We start from the raw sequence: 23570 nt of genomic DNA on the forward strand, positions 1-23570 counted from the left end.
CCATCAAGTGGCAGTTTAACTTGAGCCGTGCCCCTTGGTGGGGGAGGTCAATTTGAACGCTTAGTCGGCCTGTTTAAGAGTGCCTTTTACAAGAGTATCGGAAATCGGACATTAAGATGGAATGAGCTTGAGGAAGTTGTGATTGATGTGGAGGTCTGTCTTAACAATAGGCCTCTGAGCTATGTGGAGGACGATGTTGAACTCCCACTACTAACCCCTAACACGATGCTGACGATTAACCCTAACCACGTACCTGAATTAAAGGCGCACCACATGGACGAAGCAGATTTACGGAAACGAGCTAAGCATATTAAGAGATGCAAAGAAGCCTTGTGGAATCGCTGGACGAGAGAGTATATAAGAAGCCTACGCGAGCAGCATCGTCGTGCTGGAGGAGAACAAACCCCATACCCAACCGTTGGTGAAGTGGTTATTATAAAGGGTGAATCGAAAAACCGGAATATGTGGAAACTTGGTATCGTCACTGAATTGATAAAGGGAAGAGATGGAATAACGAGAGCAGCAAAATTAAAGGTTGGGACAGGAAACCTGGAACGTGCCCTTCAACACCTATGCCCTCTCGAACTGTCCTGTGATTGGCAACAACCACCTCGACTTAACGCAAGTGCGCCTGCGTTTCAACCACGACCAAAAAGAGACGCGGCAGCTGCGGCGGAATTGCGTATTCGACAAACGGCGGAAGAAGACAAAGAAGAATAAAGAAACAATAAGAGAAAAAAACATTAGAAACTTTGATATTTGACGTTAATGAATGTTGAACTTGCATGACAGACAGGTGTGACATGTATATCACTCCGTGTATATACATGGGGGAGTGTGTCCGGAATTAGCTCCCAGGGGCTTTATCAGGTGACGTCAGATGACGTCACGACCATGCGGAGCAAGCTAGAAAAATATAGTGATTTGTGAAACATCTGTGAAATTACAATCTGTGACATCGAGACAAATATAATCATTTTTATTCATTCTTTTGTGATTGTTGTGGATACTTTTACTTGGAGGCGATAATCCCCAACAAGGCATTTGCTTATTCTTCGATGCGTGTAGCTATATAACTTACGTTTCTTCTGTGTGTTATTTGTTTTTGTATATGTAAATATGTAATCGGAGGAATGCCTCGCATGGGATCTCGTGTCCCGTTTGCATTTTCTCCGTTTGAATATGTTCAATAAATTTGTTATATTAATTTCTGATTTTAGCGATCTTTTAGAAACCTTGTTTAGAAACTGTCCTGATCTATTCTGCCTTTGAATTTTTCTCTTCTTCGCAAGAAAAAGCAAAATCAGGACACGATGAATGTCCATGTCTTTTCGTGTAAAAATGATCACTTTCATTGCGCTATCTTTCGCTTAGTTCTAGTGTTATTTTTTTTTATTTTTTTGCGCCAAAAAATGCTTAACCTCTCCCGAAATAATTTTTAATTTTAACCTCCAACTTTGCAACCATAGATGTAGCTATCATTTAGTATATGTTTTCTAATCATGTACAAAGAGTTTTCTGGGTCTCAATTCATGCACAGGAAAACGTTATTTGCTTTTGATACGAATGTCGATTGTATACAACAGTCAGAAGATAATTTGCTGATTAAATGTATTTATACTGAACGCCAATCGAGTAAACGAATTATAGAATACCCACAACCGCTGCTGATACAGCGAAACAGACGCGGCATTAATGAAGTGAAGTTTAGCGTGATCCATACAGGAGGATCACAACAGTTATACCAGTTCTATCCAGCAAAAAGTGCAAATTCACTCACGTGAACTCAGGTTGTGCACTTATCAATGTGCTCTTCAAATGGCCGCCTCTCGTGCGATGCGAAGACTCGTTCGCAGCGAGGGCATTTGAGGGTTGCCGCTGGACCGTCACAGTCGACCTCGCAGCCGTGGCACAGCCCGCCAGGATGGCCGTTTCCAGCCTGAACGCGGGCGTGTAGTGGCTAAAAAACACAGCAGAACATTTGGCGTGAATACGACGCGATGCATAATGCAGTAATATGTTTAATTTCGCTCGAGAACGGAAGAAATACGAGTGCAATTAACCCCTCGTATCCAGCCTCGTACAATTACTTCAGGAAGAATTTTTCGCGCACTTTCTTTCGCCGCGTTTTTTTTCTCACTCGCTTAGCAAACAGTCGAGTACATTACACCAATGACTTCAATGACACTAACCTGCTGTTGTTGTTGATAAGCTATCTCCTGGATTTCTCTGGGCGAGTAACGATACGCTCTATTATCTTGCGGGTATGCAGGCTAGAATTGAAAGATATGAGATAAATGGAAATAAATCCAGTTTTCATTTTGTAATTAAAGACCTATCAAGTATATACGACAATGGCCAAGATGATTTTTCGATGGTCCACTTTTCCTCCCAAATACGACAACTGAGCATTGTTTCTGTCGGCTCAAAAATGGAGGTCGTGCTATCGTTCCAGTTTGCATAGAGGTCACTGGCTAATGTAGAAGAGAATCAAAAAGACACACCCTGTCACCTACCTGTCGACGAGGATGCATAGTGATGTAGTCAGCAGGCGGTACTCTGTACCACGGTTCTTCAGCAGGGACCTGGAGACGACAATAAGTACAATATAATAAGCGAAACTATCACAATACCAACACAGAGTACAGAGTCTGCCAGAGGGCTCGCTTAAAGCAATATTCGTCGACAAATTATCGATGATAGACAGGCTGTTCTCTTCTGAACTATAGTTAACACTTTCTATATCTTTCTATACAGACGGCCCAGACCTCTCACCTGGACATCCGGTCTCCTCTCCCTCAGCTGTCTCTGGAGTCTCTCCTTGTCGCGTCTTTCGTTGTCAAAATCATCGCGATAAATCTGAATCTGTGTTTGAACGAAATAAATGTCAACAAAACTAGTTTCAACACGCTAGTTTCTCATCAAGATGAGCGACGCAACAAACCTGTTCCTTCAGTAACTTTATTTCTCTTTCAAATTCCTTCAGTCGCTCTTTTTGTGCCTCTCTGTCAGCCTGAATACGCTCGCGATCAGAACGCTCGTTTGCAAAATCATCAGCATAAACGGCGACTTGCTGTTTTAACATCTCAATCTGCTCCGCATTCCCGTTCATCGATACCAAAGAGGAACTAGCCACAGGCTGTAAATGTTCGTAAAAGCAATAAGTACGCATTGTTATATAGGTTCTGTGTATTTTAAATGTGATTGGTTCATTCGTAAATGTTTTTGTTCCTATATAACAAAACACTTAATGTACACTATCTCAGGAAATAGTGAGTTTTGTTTTCCCTCGAGTCTCAATGTTTCCCTCGACTTTGTCTCGGGAGACATTCAGACTCTTGGGAAAACAAAACTAACTATTTCCCTTACACTAAGTGTATAATATAAACATAGTAGTGTGAGAATAAACATAGTTAAGGTCCGTTTCCACTGGCAATTTTTGCTGCGATTTTCTTCTTTTGGTAGATGTGAACGAGTGAACTATAGTTACTGATGTAATCGACGCAAGTAGATGAAAAATAGCTTACTTGCTGCGAGGAGGCCCCAGCGGAAGTTAATCTTTCAATTTCTTGTCGAAGTTCTGCTTGACTTTGTTTCTCGATTTCAAAGAGACCTTGAAGATGTTTGATGTGTTCCTCCGCCGCCTATTAATGCGAATAATATGTTCAAGAAAATTTCACTAAAAAAGGTTTTCTCCCGTTGATTTCTATAGAGATTTACTATTTCCTGTAGACACAGTTAAAGCATCAAAGAATCACAGTACCGTTCTCATCTGCAAGGCAGCTTCTTTGGCAGCTTTCTCTTCGCTGATCATTTTCTTGGCTGCTGCCCATATTTTATCACGTTTCTTCTGCTCTTCCACAAGCTCGTTGACTTTTTTAACGAGCTTGTCGTTTTCCATGGTTACCTCTTGAATTATCCTTGCACTGTCTTCATCGGGCTGCCGGGACCTTGGATCAGCATTCTTCGCCTTGTCCAGTTCATCAGCAAGTCTCGCTGTTATTTGCTCAAGCTCCGCCTTCTTCCGCGTCAGCTGCTCGATTACTTTCGTCATCTCGGCGATCGTGGCATCGTCGGGCGCTTGTCGTTGTGTCTCGTCGATTTCCCGCATTTTTCCAGCTCTCTGGCGGAGTTGCGAATCCAAACGATCTTTGTCAGCCTTAAGCTGTCGGTACTGATCGTCCCATTGATGATTTACCATTAAGAGCTGAAAGAAAACCAAATATTTTGAGCTCCACATTATCCTCTTTCTACAGTAATATAGCGACCATCAGCCGGTAGTATTTAGCTGTTTTCATTGGCTAAGCACAATCTAAGTTTTCGTCGAGCCAATCAAATTTCATGTTACATCAGCTTTTTCTAGCCGTACCTACCTCCTCCTTTTGTTTCATAAGTGAGTTAATTTGATCTTGCAAGGAATTCAAGGTTTCCAGCAACTAAAAGATTAATATCCATATATTATTTATAGTGAGGTAGCTACAATTTTGGAAATTTTCAAGTCCTTTGAATACTTGCCCATCCGTGCCCCAATAAATGTCATTATGATGAGATTTAGCATGAGGACGCGAACGTCAAAGACGACGTGAAAATGGCGAGTAAATGGCGTGGCATGTCCATATTTGGGCGCATCACGCTAGTTATTCGCCATTTTCACGTCGTCTTTGACGTTCACGTCCTCATGCTAAATTGCCCTACTAGTAATTGCCCTTTATTACTTAATTAAAAAACAGATCGAAATCTGTCTGATCGAAATCTCAAAATAGTCCAGGGGCCTTATTTGATTGCTATACTCTTTGCAGAAACACGCTAATAAAATTTGAAAGCATCACACGATGGCGTGTGTACGTTTCCATACTTCTTCGATACGTTTGTCCCTCAGATCAATCACTCGCTGAGCTTCACGTAATTTCGCTGAAGGACTCAACGAGACATCATCACCACCGGCTCTGACCAGTTGAAATTGTTCCATCGACGTTGTCTGTAGCCGATCCTAAATATAATTGGATCAATCATGAGAGATATGACATAAGCATTGTGATTGGTTTATCTGACAGACTTCTGGCATTTAATTGGTTCATGTTCTCTCCTCTCGCTAGTCTTTTTCGATCGTCATTGGTTAATCAGGTAGACTTCTGGCATTTGATTGGTTCATATTCCTTTAAATTCAGTTCAAATCTTTACCTACACGATAAAAAGCGTTAATACTTCATCTTACCGGACTATAACCACGGGGAACATCTTCTGGACGTTTCTCGTCTTTTTCTTTCATTTGTTTCTGAATATATTCTAGTTCGGCCTGTTTGCGGTGCAACTGTTCGTCGTATTTCTCGATAAGTTTAACCTATGAAATACCAAAGCCACTTGTAAGTAGAGATACCAAGATATGTGGACAGCGACCTGACCAGCATGAAAAAATACGAGAATGATAAAGTTGAAGACACACAGATTGAATCACTTGACGTCGATAGCTACCCACTAATACACAATATATACGGCACAAAAATTCACGAAGCGGTTTAACTGAGTGTGGGACTATAAGTTAGAACTTGTAATAATATTTGTAAGTTATTTGTCGGATACAAGTGCAACCGGAAATTTGGAATATTCTTTCAAACATATCTAGCTGTAGCAAAGATATATACGTTTCTAGAAGAGGCTTTAAACAACTAAAAAGTTGGTTGGATACACTTGTAGCTATCTGGCTATGTGAAAACTGAAACTGAACAGAAGGAATTTATTGAAGAAATGTCTAATAAGCTATTCGGTGGTATTTTAGCTATTCGGCGGACCAAACGCCCCCATGCACAATGACTCGAAGAATGTCAACAATTAAGAGTTCCAGCATAGCGTTCGTATGTTATGTTCACATCGAAAACGCTAGGCGCAGAGACAATTTACGTTGGATATAAAAACGAAATGTTTTTCTGATGTATAGTATATAGGATCATTGACGAATAACAAAAGCGTATGAACTGCGCAAAATACGCAAATTTCTAGCAAGAAAGATTAAAGTTTCTTACCACAACTTGCTCGTATTCCGAGCTTATGTTTTCCTCTTTTATTCGAAGCCCTTCAAAATCCCACGATAACTGGTTCTCGATAAGAGCTTCTGTATTTCCTGTCGGGACTTCGACATGTCCTAATCCGCTAGATTCCACGGAAAAAGAATTGTCTTGATGCGCCAATTGTAAGATTTCCTTTTCAACACCATGAGTTTCCTCACATTTGGCCTTCAAACGCTCGCCTTAAAATACAGAACGTATGGGAACTCTATATAGGATGAACAATTTAGAACTGACAGTATAAATAAAATTATAGTTTAGTTTAGGTCTCCTCCTGTAGTGACCCTGGATCAATAAGAGATTATCTTTACTGGACCTCTAGGAAGAACAGTTTAGAACTGATAGAGTTATCCAGTATAAATAAAGTTAGTTTGAGATAGAGCTATATCCAGTACAAATTACAGTTACAGTAGTTTATGTTTCTTAGCTTCTGCATGTATAGTAACACTTCATCAATAAGAGATGATCCTTACTGGACCTGGAAGAAGAACAGCTTATATAGAGCTATCCAGTATACAGTTCTTGTGAATTTCATCTGCAGTTATAGAGGAGTATATATATATACATCGACACTACGTCCTTTCATTCCATACACAAACACTTACGAAGTTCGCAGGCCTTTTGTTTCAACCCCTCTAATTCAGTTTTCTCCTGGGATAGGCGATCGTATTTCTCGGATAATTTGCGACTGTAATCATTTTCAACAAACGTAGCACGATCGTGATCAATGTCCATAGTAAAACTCTTGAGTATATATGTAATTAGGCAGGATCTTTACGTAAACAGTGCATTACTCTAGACCAGAAGAAGAAAAATAAGATATATGATATGATCTCTAAAATAAAATGTGCGGGTATATAAGCAATTTCGGGGAATGTTTTTGCCAGAAATTGAAACTTGATGGCGCAACACAGCTGTTTTGAGGCGAAAAGCATGGCATGCAACGGATGCAAATATATTAAACGCAGTTTTTCGCCTCAATGTGCGCAATAGTTGTGTATATAGATTATAGAAACTAGCTCAGCAAAGCTTTCGTTTCGATCGCTGGATTACATTACGTCATGTATCGAGAGTTATAATCATCGCATCTTAAAGGATTACTTCATCGCAATATCGGGCAAGCCCGCGTGTGTCTTGCTGCATGACGGCATCTGTTTTCTCATCCACCAATTGTTTAAAATATCAAGTTCAACGTTCGCCACAGCTATTACAACTCTTGTTGTATCTATACATACAGTTGAAGTTCTGCAGGATCTCTTGGCTGGCATCAACAGATGCAATTTTAAACATTGGATTTCAATACTTAATATCGATGCTACGAATTCATGAAGGGTAAAAATAAAATATGATGACTTTGCATAACTCTAAGGTAGCCTTTGTAAGATATTCTGCAAATGCATCATAAACTTTGTAATAAAACTTAAATACATTCCGTAGTTTTGAACCTAACTATATTAGTAATACATGAATTTTCTTTGGCTTTGCATGCCTTTGTCGTGAACGAACTCTACTGCATGTACGTATATTTATAAAAGATATACTTGCACACATGTATACTATAGATCTAAATATTTCTTAAGTACTTCATCATGCTAAACGAACAGGGCTATAGTGTAACCACGTTCAGCGAACACGCGCGTTCAACGAGGAAAAAATCACGATAACCATTATTTAAGTAAATACTGAAATATGATACTGAACATAGGACTTACTTGGTTAGTACAAACTACGGGTCAAAATAGATGCACACACATATATATAGGTGCATGTTTCTTCATTCCCTCACGGAAATAGGTAGGAAATAGGTAAAAACACTAATGTCATCAATCTATTTTTAAATTGCGTAACATGCATGACTGAAAAATTATTTATTGTAATTACGTATGTAGCTATTACGATGGAATTTCCCGGCAGGTATGCTATGACGCAATCTTTCTAAATGATGCAATCTTTTTTAAAATTAGCATATTGTTGATGAGAGCTACTGTAGAGCAAATATCAATCATCCTACTTAAGTATAAACACAAGACGAACGGTATCTAGACGAACTATGTTATATTGGATTTTTTGGCGAAATCCGCTGAATGCGAGAAACGAAGTATCGGTTATTCCGTAGTTCGTTCACATGCCCGTATTTATACTCACAGACGGATGATCGGTCCAGACCCGTCCAGACGAACTACGCGTGCAAGTTCATCTAAATAGACGAACTACGCAGATAATTTGTCTTGACGGATGATCCGTCTGTGTTTGCCCGTGTTTATACACAGGCGAACTAGAAGACGAACTATCTTTCGCTTACCCACGTTCGTCCAGACGGATGATTCGTCTCTAGTATAAATCGGGCCAGTCACATCGCTTCGCGCGTCGCTCGAATAAATTCGCCTAGTGCAGAAAACGGGTTTTTATATAAAGTATCCGCTTTCGAACAGCAAATCTTATTCGTTTAAAGAGAAAGTAGCTATCTCTGTAATTTTTCTCCTCTGCCGGTATTTCCCCATTTTCATTCCTGTTCTTGACGGAAAGCACTCAAAAAATTGCAGGTTGTTTGAACAAACAATGTTAGCTACATGGATTAAATATAAATTTGACAAAACGAAGAAAGATTATACGAAGTCATTTACGACTTGTGAAGTCTGACGCATTATAGTTCAGCGATTCTTGCGTTGTCAGAAATTTGTCAATTTTTTGTCAAAAAAGACGAAGTTGTAAACCCGAATTACACTGCAAAATACACGCTCTTAAAGATATTAATGCTGTGACGGTGTAAAAATGATTTCCATGACAACAAAATGGTGTAAAATGTCACTGACATTGTACTAGCGTGTGAACAAGCTTTTTCCCACGGATGCTGAAAAATTTCCAGAAATTTTGCAAGAAATACTGCTTAAATTCATTTTGAATATAGACGAGTAAGCCTTGCCAATCGGCCGTGAAATACACAAAGACGATATTCCCGGCGCTTTATTAAAGTGTTATGAATATTGAAGAGTGAAAATTCGAGCAACCAAAACGATATTACAAAAGTTACTGAGTCATTTCGCAAGAAATTTTGAGCCCAATTAAATTAAACTATACGCTACGAAAGTACAGCTTTTCTATATGAACACATGCACGTTTAAAACGAGGAAATGTTCAATTTAAAACGGAACTGCCTGCACGGGAATGTCCCTTTCGGACACGAGAAGAAATGGCGCGAGAATATAATGAAAAGAGGAACATTTTCAACCAATGAAATGTGGCATGTTTTAAAACAATTTAGCTTAAACGGAACTCAAAAAATTCTATATACGCCAATATCGGTCTCTAATTCATCCTAAATGCATATTATTCGACCTAAACTACCAATATTATCAAATATATAATTACAAAAATGCTGAGCGGAAACAGCATTCCGCATTTAATGAAATAATGTGATAAAAATTTTAAATTTAAACAAAAACATGTTCGAAACGCTGGCAATGCGGCTAAAAAATAAAGATTTTACTAATTCGAAAATTATTTCTACTTACTTTGACATTAAACTGGTTAAAGAGCTAAAACCTAAGTTACTAAGAAACCGTTATGTTTGTTAATAAAGACAGTTCAATCTATTCAGTTCTTATTATAGATACATTAGTCATTATGACAAATCGTCGTTAATTGAATGCCTTACTGATGGCATTCCAATGAAATGAATTTAGTTGGACCGCAATCCTTGTAAGGTAAATAAGGAAAACTCCAGCCCTTGCTATTTTTGTCTCTTCTCCATGAAAAAAATCGACTTGGCTGGAATATACAGCTGTGTCGTAGTATGATATCCCTTATCTTTATAAAATATGACACATCTTGAACGGTGAAAACAATCTTTCTCGTCATAACACAGCTATTTTATCCGCATTTTGCTAGCAGTTTCTTTGAAGCAGTTGAGCATTCCATTCTAGTGAATATTTTCTATCGAATTCCAAGATTCAGCCGGATATTTTTCCAGACAATTCGTAGCCTAACTGTCACAATAGATTCCAAGTGCCTACTCAGGTACTCATAAACAGTATAATAGACGTTTCTCGCTTTCCTATTTTAGTCATCAGTGATCAGTTCTATGTAAAAGTACTCAGCACCCTGATTGCATGACTGACTAAACAAACTGTGGTTTATATTATTCATGACCACTGGAGCCAATCTTGCCTACCAATAGGAATCTAAGATTCCCATGGTTATATTATGCTAAAAACATTTTAAAGTGCACATTCGTTATAGCTTTAAGCACTACCAATAACAGTTCAATATAAAAGACTACTTAAATCCATAAGTCTTGTTTTCATTTGGCTGAAATTATCATGGACAGGTATGAAGACGGTTGATGCAATACAATCAGGGTATTGCTGCAGTCAATAATGACCAATTTGAATATAGAAAAAACACAATTTAACATTAACATACCAACTATTTCACATGAATGGAAATATCATTTGATCACAATATTGTAATAAGGTAATATACAAAAATTTGGTTTGATATCTTCCTTCCCACACTTCAAGAATTACTCACACAAAGATAAATCAATGTAATTTAAAAACATATTTCATATACCTCTGTTCAAGAGTTGCTTCATCAGTTTGTCAATATACAACTATACCAATACGCAGTTTACAACTGCCAATTAGAAATTTCAAATTGTAGTCCTTATTTGTAAACAAATCGTATGATTGGCTACTAGCAGAAGTTATTCATTAAAACTAGGCAACCAACTCATAGAACAATCACGTGTGACAATATAGTAATATAGTAATATAGTAATAGTACTAACTAGAAATCGCTTAAAAGCCACGGAAGTTCAACTTAATATTTGAATGCAGCTTTGAAATATCAAGAATAGTTTATAGTTTGAACAGTCTATGTTAGAAGTCGGTATTACTAAACAAAATTTCAATTATATTGCATCAACAATATTCATCAGAGCAAGTTTCACAAGTAGCTAACTTAATATCACTATACCACCACAGTATTACATAACTGCGGAACTGGCCATTTGTAGAATTGTAGCCGAAATCGGCCAATCAAAATCCAAGAAGTATGCAAATTCAAGAACTTATATTGAAACAAAAGGCTTTCAGTCTGCGGTTTCATTTAACACCTTTTCCAGATGTTAGATATAATTGAACACAGAGTTTCCGAGAAATAATAAAACATTTAAAACAACATGTTACAATACCATTTCTTGAAATTGAACTTCTTTTCCCTGAAATCTTTATGTTCTTGAACACAGTATTTAGTTGTAATAGAAGAACAGCATATTGTCTATTCTAATCGCAGGAAACGTGTTGTTATATAAGTGGATAGAGGAAATTAAATATGTAGTTTAAAAGGTTTCATAATCCTAAATAGAACTGGCCATTTCTGGTCGCACCACCTAACTTGGTTAAAATGACATCAAATACTTTCAAGAACCATCAACGGATGAACCTTGCGAGACATCGCCAGAAATAGGCATTTGAAACAGGAAACTTTATACAAAATAAATACCTCTTTATACACATGATTATAATCACACCACAGGTGAAAAATTTAAATATTCAAATTATAGCGACTGCAATTTAGATTTTAGTCTTTTACATATTTACTTGTCACATAAAAGGGAAAACTAGGCTTATATAGTTAAGCCCCAAAGGCGAACAATATGTATGAATTCCGTCCGAATAGAATATAAAAGACCCGTAAGTACCAGTTGAAAGTGACACCGGCTTGCATAAACATTCTTTACGGAAATTCAATACGCCCATTAATATCCATGGCGTCGCTTCTTACAGAGGGATTTTCCCATGCCAGTGGCGTTACTAAGAATCTGTCTCAAAAGTAGCCCAAATTCTTTGCAAATTCGCATTACAACCTACCGTTTTAAAGTACAGCGAACGCGCTTTCGAATGCGCGTAATTTCCGCACTTCAAACGCTACGAAATCGCAATAATTTGGACAAACATTTGATAAACGTCTTAGCACAAATGCACTAACCTGTAAACGACTTCGCTGCTACAAATCGTTGTGAATTCAGCTTGCCTCCCGTGTGTAAGTTCATACACAACGGGAAGAAGCTGAAAAGATCATTTTTGAGTAAAATCCACGAAAAATCCGTGGTTCAAGAACTTCTGGGAAAGACATGAGTCTACACGACCCGAAAGTCGAAACAGTCCAGTTTCTATGTGTTTTTAAAATAAACATACGCAGCCCAGAAATGTCAAGTTCTCGTGGCTATCGCGCGTGTTACACGAGAAGCTTCGGGGGATTGTTATGAAATTGTGGGGTTTGCAATTAAAACGATGTAATTTTTTATTATTTTATTTGTAATTTGCGAGATGTTCAGGCTCCAGCAAGCGTTGTACTAAATTTGAGTAAAAAATTTGCCAACCTTATCATAATCATAAATCATAGACCGAGTAGACTCGTGGGACACACGCGAGGGCGACGAGAACGAAACTGTGACTTTCGATTTTATCGCCCTGATTTTATCTGATTGTTGCCAAGACTAATAAATCTTTTATAGTTGAGTCATACCGCATAAAAACCGCATAAAAATCTTATCATCCCTCGGACAGTTCGTTTAATCTCTTTACAAACCTCATAATCAAAGAATGAACTTAGGAATGCCATTGCTTTGACAGGTCTTTCTTTTTCTTGATAAAGACATTTCCGGCAGCCGCTGTCATCCGATTAATTTAAATCGAAAGTAGATACAGGCTTCATCCTCACGTGACCCAACCATTTTCATTTTCCATTTCTGAGAAATTGAAGACATTCCTAGCCACGTGCCCCTGGCTGTCTTATATCTAAGCGCCCTCGTCTTATATTATGTGCATGTCCGCTAAACTCAAAGTGCATGCGATTTAAACCAATCAAAGTCTGCGTATCACAAAAACCAATCAAATTTCAGGATGTGACGTTATAAAAACGTAGATATAGAAACAGGAAAATAAATTTGTGACGATTTAAGGGGGTTCAATTTAAGTTACTACAGTTGATTGACCAAGGTTATTTACATATTTTTAATATCATGTTTCAGCAAACATGAATTCAGCATTTAAGTTCCTATAAGCCTTTTTTTATTTTTAGGTAAACTAAGATAACCCCTGTTATGTCATATTTCATGTGACTGGTTGACAATTGACCATTCACAATTCAGCATGGGTTAGATCACCCGATCACCCATACAGGAATTGTGATCAAAGTGCAATTCAACTAGCATTGTTTGGTCTATATTGTTTAGTAACGCTTAAACGCCTGTCATATGATTGAATTTCTGCATGATCGAACTTCGAAGATGATGTTGATAGCAACGTTGTCGACCAAATAGCTCAATGCGATCAGACCAAATATAATACTTATCTTTCAAGTTGAAACTGAGAAGGAAATGTGGCAGATTTTATCGAATATATAATAATGCACAAAAATATTGAGTCTATAATGCTACTTGACACTGCAATCACGTGCTCTTACTTAAATTACTTTCCAAATTATTTTGCTTAATCCTCCAAGTTTGATCTGCTTTGATTTTTCCCAGATGAGGATAAAACTTGCCGTCTCGCAGGCTATACTATAGCACCATTTTTAGCTCTACTCTGATCTTGACCAGACATCTCATGAATCAGTAAACAAAACGAGCTAAATTTATGCATCCATTGTACATCCGCAAAAATATCGTGTATATACGTTGATGCATAAGAAGATTGCATCATTTAGCCATTAGTCCTTGGGTACGAAATTTCTGCATTCACCAGAATCACTGATCACCATGCATATGCCTTCATTAGGCGAAAATTGACTTAACCCAATTCAAGTGCCAGCATGCCCTATTTTGGCCGAATTTTAAGTTCTCCCGTACTTGATTAATCTACTTTCCATATTATATAAATAATAATATATCATAACTTACCAAAATTGTCGTGGTAAAAAAGATCTCTGCTGGATCATCCATGGCTGGTATAAGTTTCTGTTGGAGAAGAATTAGAACCGATATTAGATCTATATTAAAGACCTTTGCTCTTGTTTACATATCCTGATTTTTTTACACCATAATATATATATAGGTCTCACTATACTAAATTTAAATTCTAATTTTAAAGAGGGTTTTATTTCCTTCAATGCAATATTTATAAAAACTTATCATGTAATCGGTAATCCTTTATTTTTAGGTTGCCCTTGACTAAACTTTCACTGTACATCATGTGAGCGGTACCATGTTGATATTTGGACGCGTGTTTGGTGTTCTCTTTGTAACCCCTGCCTGAGCATAGGTTGAATTGCGTACCAGTGTCACCCGTGCCAATAAATTGAGCGTAGTGTAAACGGAGCTAGATAATTTCGCTCACTTTCACCATTTCGCCGGCCAATACATGTTAAACATTAAAAAACAGTAAAGCTAATTCTCACTATAACTCTTGTTTTAAGTGACGTTATTCACGTCGCTCGGCGCTCGCTGTAAATGAAGTGCGTAAAAGTCTAAAAGAGCGGCTTCAATGCGAAATTTTTTACCAAGAATCATATATATATACAATTAAGTCCGGTTGCGATGTTCACACAAACATTTTCAAATTATATCAATGCCGGTCCTGGCTTACTTTATACTTCTTTTCTGTCTCTTGAAATAAACCGCCATACACTTTAAGAACGTTCAGTTGGATATGCATGGTTATGATTGTACATTACCACGAATACGCTTTATAAACAACATTCGAAGTACAAAATCCTCGCGTGTCCACTTGTTGTTGTATTAGACTTCTTGCTTTAAACTGTGGTTGCTTTAAACTTATTTACTACGTGATCCGTTTATTGTCAATCTGACGTATGTAGAATGACGTACATTTATGAAAACGTGAGTGTCGCCACCGGCCTTTACAACATGTTGAAACGCACGGCTGCTTGGAAAGAAACTATAGTAAGTATAGTTACTATACTCAGAGTCTCAGACTACTCTAGAAGGAAATATACTAAAATGTTTATCGGAGGAAGTTTTTCGGCTGCGAAAGAGAATGGTTTATTATAACTTCCTATAGTGTGTATAATTCAGTAAGTTCTTGTGTTTTGAAAAAAGGGACTCTCCCTCATTCACAAAATTACGCGTCGGACAGACAGCGGCACAGCAAAGTGAAGACTTCAAGTATACAAGCTAGCTGTTAGCTAGTAAACAAACAAGGAATATTTCGATCTTTACGATCTGCGATGAAGGAACAATGTAGCTACAGGAGTGGTTCAATAAAACGCATTGATGATCACTGATTCATATGTCAATTGTAGTTACGAAGCCTACATTTATCGTGAAACTTCCGAGCAGGAACTGAAACAAATAAGGAATCTAAAAACAGCAATTACAACACAGTATCGCTCTATGCCTCTATCGATCGCGCCTTTCATGTATATAATGCGCATAATAAAAAATATAAACATAGCTGTAATTATAAACTTTGTTATTGTTACTCTATTGTCTATAAAAACTAAAGTTCATTTCACCTATCGATGGATTAATTTATGCCTGTATGTTGGTTGTTATATAAATGAAGAAGCAATTTTATCAACCAACTGAAGTTTACAATACCGTTATTTTACATCACGGAAGACGATTTCACAAGGACGTTTCGGGATGTGCTGCACCCTTATTCAAAACGTGATACCATGCATATAATTTATCACCGGATTATACTAGTTGTGCTGTGATTGTGCTTCTGCAGCAAAAAGCACACGGGTTTTCCTGTTTGGAAAACAGCCATAGCTTTGTTCATTGTATTCGCAAACACGCGGACTTCACGTTTATCCTGCATGTTTAAGGTGCTAGGTAACTGCCGTATATCACCTGCCACGCACGCATATCAATAACGCCTTGAAAAATCGCGCTGAATTCTGAAGGCAAAGCTTTTATCGCCAAGATGAAGTGCACGTATATATATGGATAAGGACTAAGGTTATTCAACACCGATTTAGATTGTGGTATTCTGTAACACGCGTTCTGCCAATAATGAAAGGCAACCCAACTGACCTTTTTAACATCTTTATACTGAACTTACCGAAAGCTTCGTGGTATAAGAGTTGTAGATAGAAGTAACGGATAGTGATAATAAAAGAAACCAGACAAATTTAAAACAAACTGTTTCACCATGTTCTTCACAAAAGAGCGCTAATCATTTTCTTGTCCTAGCTGTCTTGCTAAGAACAAGCCTCTGAAGTCTGAACAAATTTGTGTGACAAGTTTATATTATATGTATACTTTATCACGTGGATATATATCACTCTTTTCTTCGAAAATCTGATCGTCAAATTCAAAGGTCGTTCGCAGTAAGGTAGGCGGAAAATGATCTTTTAAAACTTATGTTTAATCAAAATCGATGTTAGCCACGAGATTAAGGCCTGTTTTCCACTTCAACCGTATCGTAACGTAACGTAGCGTATTTCTTTGTTTCCCAAGTATTCGACGAGAATTAACGACCTTAAAACAATGAGATACGCTACGTTTCGCTATACGATACGGTTGAAGTGGAAAACGGCCTTAACGGATCACGAACCTGTTGAGACAGAAGCCAGACACACATAGCCCTCAAATAACCAGAATAATCCACTTTCGTAAACAATTGACAACACCTCTTGGTAAAACCATTTACTTCACATATATATATAACATATCGTATGAAATTTGAAGCAAAATTTCTCTCTTGCAATTAGATATTTTCTAAGAAAAGATCGCTGCACTGACTATATGGACTTTATTCATCAAATTTTCCTTGGTTGCATCAGAGTATAAAGAGCTGAAGCAACTCATTGTAATTCATTGTCACTTAAAAAATCTTCTTTGTGACGTGTCCGTCCGTTGGCGTCTTTCATCCAAAGGTTTAAATTTGATCTGCAAATATTGGGGGCGGGAAAAAGTGGGCGCGTAAAGACACTTCGGCCATATCAGCTAGTGGGCTAAATCCGAAATATGAATCATATATGCACCTTTTCCGGAATTGAAATACTCCACGGTTGAACGAGGCACCATCACTTTCGTTATATCTACAAAGGTTATTTCCTCACGTGAATTCAGTTTCAATTGCTATATGCAAAGGCCTGCCAGCCTGGAAACTTAAAGAAGACAGACGACCCCAACTTTCGAGTAGATTCACCACCACCTCTGTGTAATCTTGATTACAGGTGCAACATCGCTCTCCCCCCTCTTTCCCCGCCTCACACGGCAAGGACCCATGCTCCGAGAGTACTCTCGCGGACTTGTTATTAAAACCTGGCCAGCCGGATAGGGAGGAAGTTAATTATTAGCGCGATGGATGACGGGACGCCTGCCTGAGAATTTGAATAATTCGTTAAGTCTTGGAGTTTTGGCGCCTTGCAGCAGCACGAGGCCGGGTAAATAGACGTACAGGAAAATAGCGTAGCCGTTGGAAGCTTGATCTGCTATATTCTGGCATCTGTTTGAGAGTTTGAATACCGTGATGAGATACGGATTTGTTCGTCATGAGATACGGATTTATCACATTCGATTTATACCATTTGTATATACCTACTGAGCTCATCTAACGTGCATTCATGTAACCTCCTCTAAGCGAATTTAAAGCTGAAGGCTTTTAACTTCTTGTAGATGTCGAGAGCGCGGCATTAAAACCATCGTCGAAACCATCGACGTTAAAAATATATTTTGCTAAGACAAATCTGAAAAAACGCAGTCACGAGTCTTGAACTCGATCACGGCAGGAAATAACATTGGCTTCGCATATCAGTTTCGCTATATAGTATCCTCAAATAAATAGCAAATATACGCCCGTGAATCTAAAATTATAGAGCAGCCAACCATAAAACCTAACACTCTTTAATGTAGCATTTTGCGGATACCAACCAATAGGAGTAGTCTCAGACACTGCATCATCTGATAGATCACAGCCAGATCTCTGAAGATGGTTCATATCAGTGGAACCATCCTGGTAATTCCTTAGTATACAACTACGTGATCGCACATTGATGAATGCGTTCACCCGTCAGTTCAATATATATAAATTCATCGGTGGATAAGTTAAACCATTCAACATGGTTACATATACTATTGCTGTAATATCACCCTATCTTATCACTGCAACGATGCTAAAAGTGATAAATGCAGGCACTGAAGTTAGCTACGTGGCTAACTACCGTAGACTGATACCATATATACCTCGTATTGTTCCCGGAAATTAAATCAAAACTATAGCTAGCTAAACTCACAGAAGATTCGAATTCCACTTCTAGTCTTCTACTACTAAATGTAAAATTTCAGCATACGATCGACTTACTTCGAACATCAGTCTTGACATATGCTCAACGGCAATTGCAGTGAACCAACGTATGATTTCTTCTATACATGCAGTAATATCAAATGGCTTCCGTAATCGAATACCAATATAATACGAATACCTTTATTTGAATATATCACTCTTTGTCTGTGTCTACTGACCTATATGATGTTAAGTCTCTTCTCCCCGCGTCTTCTAAAATTGTAAATTAAGCGTAACCAATACTTCCTCATTCTTCCTCGTCAAGTAAATTCTAAATCAATACTTGCATGAAGTAATTATTCATTTCTACTGAAAGAAGTTTCAACTAATTCCTGGTGCCAAATATACCTGGAATTTGCCTTTCCAATGAGAAAATAATGACTTGATAGCTAAACTATAACCCATCCGAGAGTTCCCATGTTTCAAGCAAAAAAACGTTCAAGTTAGCGAGTTTTTCATCAGATTTTTTCCCATCTGTTTACAAGGGTTGATGTTATAAAGGAAGAACCAACATCACTTGTCAACCCACTTTCGAGATTGCTTATGAAAGTGCAAATACAAACAACACTTTTAACAACTTATACATGAGCCATATGGTATGGCCAAAGCCATGTACGCGGTAAATTTAACTAAATTGGCTTCACACAATGCTATCATTTCTGGTTTATGCGCTGGCCAATCTCAGTGAAACCAGGAACAATTATAAAATATGTTAAAACCTTTCAGCCCTCGTGCAGATCCGTGTTTGATATATCGGTTTTCCCCGAAGGCGTTTGACAGAAAACTGCAAGAAATGAAGTGGAATGTCGGGAAAACCCCAAACATAATTAAAGAATGACTCGATGTATGGCCGTCTGTTCCTGGTATTACTACAATTCGTTGCGAGCGAGGTGCTTTTGAACTTTTTTCCAATTTGTGATTCCCAATAATACCTCATGCATGAATGACTTATACTCTGACACAGCTATGACATATGCCGACCGTTGGGCGATAAACGTCGACAACTATATACCTAAGTGATCCTTCGATCAACTCAATTCAGTCAGTGATTTGCCCAATGTTTTCAAATTAAGAAAGTTTTGTTATTTAGTACACCAGCAACGTAACGTTCCTTGTGATGTTTGCATGCGAGGACTACAGTATACTGATGAGGAATATTAACGCTGACCACTTGTACACCACAAAAGAGTTTCCCGGTTTGTGCGTGAATACGCAGGATCTTGTTAATAGGTTGAATGATCGTTTACGATTTAACGCGAGGAGTTTTGATGATGTTTTCATACACAAATAGGTCGTTTCCTGACATTTCATAGCATCCGCCTATCGCCTCTGTTCTTAGAACGTCGTGATCTGATTATTTAAAATTCGCCTGAATTGCGCATGTTTCGAATTTTTCTCAGAAGCTTTACCTTTGAATTTAGACGAGAACGCTGTGAATGATGTATAATAGCTTCGTCCGTTTCCAAATCCGCAACTACCCATAAGTAAGGTTACGGGTTACCCTGCCGAGTTAGCAAAATACCCGTAGTCGTATATAGGGCTACCCTACCGGGCAACATAGCCCTAGCAGCTATAGTATAGACAGTATATCGCCAATTTTTGACCTGCTTGCTAGCGAGCTTTCTAGGGTAACTCTTCAGCTACAAGCCGAGAAATGGTTGATGGCGAATACAGATAACTACTGATCTGTGCTTTATCATTGGTGTATTATAGCTGTTTCCGGTTCAGAGATGAGCCGGTCTGGTTTATATAGAAACCTTTCATTACAAACATTCTGCTGTTTACTGTCTGTGACCAACATGCAATTGTAGTATATACGAAGGAAGAAGATGTAAGTTGGTTTTGTACTCGCTAACCAAATGTCCTATATGATCATCTAGTCATGGTATTAAAGAATAAAGAGACAACATCCATGCTTTCTGCCTGGCATTACCGTGTCAAACAGGATATACATATGGCGCCAAAACACGTGCTTTCAGTATTTATGCTTACATAAGCGTAATAAATCAACGGCTTTGCTTGCTTGCGTATTTAATACGAGGTCGCGCCCACGGAAAAACTTATAAAAGTAATGTTATTATTGAATTTTGGTTTCTGTATGGAGAGAGTCAGTGCATGAGTAAACTGAAGTAATTGATGTTTAGTTTCAGTAACAATACGAAAATTTAATGTCCTCGAAGCAAGGACAGTTGGCTATGAGGGTTTTTTTTGAGGCTTTCGACCAATCTTATATCAAAATCTTTCAGCCCTCGTGTAGTTCCGTGTATGATATAATCGGTTTCCCGATTATAACCGATTTAGAAAAACTGCTAGCATGCAAAGCAAAATATCGGGGGAAAACCCAAAATTAATTGAAGTATAGTTGATATATGGCCGTCTGATTTCCTTGTATTATACTACAGTTAATCTTTCCAATGTTACATAGAAGTTCGTAGCGTGGTGCTTTTAAACTTTTTTCCTGCACGTATATATGTCTATTCGCAATTTCCAATAAAAATTGCTGGAGTTAGCCAAGCTAGCCGCGATATGAGGGACGTCATGTAAACAGGCCCGTAACTGAATCCCTCGAATGGCCACGCGGTGAAATAATTGAGGTAAAAACAATACCAAATCAGGTTTTTAAACATTTCATAAATAAATAAAGATCCTGAACACTGCAAATTTTTGTGGTCAAATTCGTTTAATTAATCTACTTCAATTTGTTTAATATAAGATATAATAAGACCTATATTTTTTACATGCACAATAAATAGTTTTTTAATATATGCCCTAACTTCTTCTAAAATTCGCCTGAGCCGCTTCGTTTTGCATGTTTCAGATTTTTCTGGGCTAGTTGTAATGAAAGAATAGTTAACTCCTAACTACAGTGACACTGTGACTTACGATGACATTGCCATTGGTTTAACTCAATCCAAGTGAATAAAATAATGAAAATAAATAAATCTATGAATTGAATTGAGTGAGGTGAAGTCTAGCGCAAGTAAATCCAAGTTTCAGCTGGAGCAGGCGACCAGGCGTGATTAAAAAATGAACGAACTTATTAAACAGGAGAATATTCCATTTCTTCGTTAGATAGGGACAAATGCAACAGGTAATTCCACCAGTTTCCAGATCCAGACCTTCACTCCGATGCGATGGTTAACTTTATCTCGCTGAACTAAAACATTGTGGTTATACATAACAGGCTTGCAGTTCCCTTTTTTGCATTTCAAACAATTCGCTACGGCAATACTGATTGGTTTACGGGTCATGTTGCTGTTCGTTACCCATTCCCAAGGGCATTCGCTGGTTTCCGATTGCTTGCTAACTCCTGAGGGTTTGTTCGGTAACTTTGCCGCGCGGTCTTTCACGAACAAAAAGTTATTCCTAGAGTACTTCAAGTTATCACGTTTGTCGTGGCTACTACTTGCATTACACGGCTTTCCTTCAACGTAGATGGAGACGAAATGGAAAAGTACACAAGCCTATAAGAGAGGAAATATTAAGTCCATGAATTCTTGGCTATGGAAAAATCGCAGGTCAAAAATCGCATGTCACGAAAGTAATACCTCCGCCCCCCCACAAACATTTGTTTGACCCACATTCATCCCCTAGGGTCAAAACTGCATTTAGAATATTGTGATTATTCTGCTGACAGCAGAAATTTAAATGTTTACATTACACATCCGTAAACACCGTTATTAAACTGTTAAAGGCCTGATTATTTGCATATTAAAGCCCTGTTTACACTACACTAGTGAGTTTTGGAATTACAACGGCAACGTCCTTGTCAACAATGGCATTGATCCTTTATTAAGACGAAAGAAAATGTAAGCTACGTGGCCTTTAACGTTGCACACTGCCGCATAGTTGCTGAAACGGCATCGTGACTTACACCAATTTGGCAATTTCACGGTGCATGACAACGCGGCAACAGTTGATGTGTTCGATGTTGTTTGAAGTGTTAGAAGCAGTTTTGCTGATCGACCATATTTATAATAGTTAATAACTTAGCATCAAATGAGGTACAACAACTGCCTAAATAGACAAAACACTTCTCGACGTTTCGACCTGAGAGCCTTCGTCAGGAGAGTTGGCCCTTAGGTCGAAACGTCGAGAGGCGCTTAGGTCGAAACGTCGAGAAGTGTTTTGTCTATTTAGGCAGTTGTTATACCACATTTGATGCTAAGTTGTTTGAAGACGCTGCCACGCTGCTCCTTGGTTATATAGTTAATTACTGTTTCAGAGAAAGAGGAAACTTGAAGAGGTAAATCAAGTCAATACTACCCGTATTTTTTTTTTGAATACCACAATATTTGGTAAATATATTTTGCCGTTGCATTTCCCAAACTCACTACTCAATTTTTTGGCACGGCGCGGCTAAAATGGGCATCCGTGCCCATTTCATTTGTTTTGGTAGCCTGAACACTAATAAAATTGAGTACGGCTACCAATTTTAGCCGTGCCGTGCCAATAAATTGAGTGTATTAATTGTATTGTAAACGGGGCCTAAAGTGTGCTATTAATCCTTCTATACACAATGTATTATGCAATTAACTAAACAGAAAGTGCGAATAATTGCTAAGAAATATACAAATACCTTTAAATAATTCACAATTAGCAACCGCATCTCTGTACGTTGAATATATTGAAATATATCGTCCAAATATGTCTTCCAGTTATCAGGCGGGAATGATAAGCGTTGTCTATTTTCTGGCGATATATATATGTATATATATATATATATAGTTATATAAAGCCAGGTTATTTGTCATGAATAAAAATATATTTATAGAAAGCCCCCGTTACATAACGGCAAGGAATATGTTATAAAACAATAGGCATATTTTATTGCAGGAAATCCCCCTCTTTTTTGCATGCGCTGCACTTTACTTTAACCTTTTTATTGAACTTGCCAGATAGAGTTGTATCATTTTGGAATAGATATATGAATATAGATATATATGCATGGATAGATATAGTAGTATGGTTGCAATATACTTAACATGCAAGTTATACTTTAGAAATTGCAACAGTTCGGTAACTAATTGCGGAGAGTTTACTAAGTCTAAAATCTGTCGTCTAATCATGTTTTATTTAAATTTTCCTAGACAAGCGTTACCGTTTAGCAAGTAATTAAAACCCGTCATCAATACCTCAGTCATACTAATTTTAATTAATATTGGTATATAAACAGCCTTAAAGTGCCTATACCATGTATGGCTGCAAATTTTGAATACATCAAAAGTTTAATGTATTTTAGAAAATT

General features: G+C 37.8%; 1 protein-coding gene across 4 annotated transcripts; it reads right to left on the reverse strand.

Annotated features, from left to right (window-relative positions):
- Positions 1-1043: 1043 nt before the first annotated feature.
- LOC114526823 (TNFAIP3-interacting protein 2-like) lies at positions 1044-18410 on the reverse strand. Of its 4 annotated transcripts, none has more exons than XM_028548347.1 (14): positions 18341-18410; positions 13969-14025; positions 6668-6857; positions 6021-6244; positions 5216-5341; positions 4856-4990; positions 4374-4436; positions 3764-4207; positions 3528-3644; positions 2945-3139; positions 2776-2865; positions 2517-2585; positions 2193-2273; positions 1044-1960 (listed from the first exon to the last, which is right to left on the reverse strand). In XM_028548347.1, exons 3-14 carry the CDS (start codon positions 6795-6797, stop codon positions 1787-1789), a joined length of 1848 nt encoding a protein of 615 aa, XP_028404148.1. In that variant the 5' UTR covers positions 6798-6857; positions 13969-14025; positions 18341-18410; the 3' UTR covers positions 1044-1786. The 4 variants fall into 4 exon arrangements, with proteins under 4 accessions (XP_028404148.1, XP_028404149.1, XP_028404146.1 ...); XM_028548348.1 differs by lacking the exon at positions 18341-18410 and adding an exon at positions 16589-16605; XM_028548345.1 differs by lacking the exons at positions 13969-14025; positions 18341-18410 and adding an exon at positions 12054-12234.
- Between the last annotated feature and the right edge of the window lie 5160 nt (positions 18411-23570).

Source organism: Dendronephthya gigantea, unplaced genomic scaffold (assembly GCF_004324835.1).
Source record: "Dendronephthya gigantea isolate DGI-Jeju-01 unplaced genomic scaffold, DenGig_1.0 000042F, whole genome shotgun sequence".
NCBI classification, from domain to species: domain Eukaryota; kingdom Metazoa; phylum Cnidaria; class Anthozoa; order Malacalcyonacea; family Nephtheidae; genus Dendronephthya; species Dendronephthya gigantea.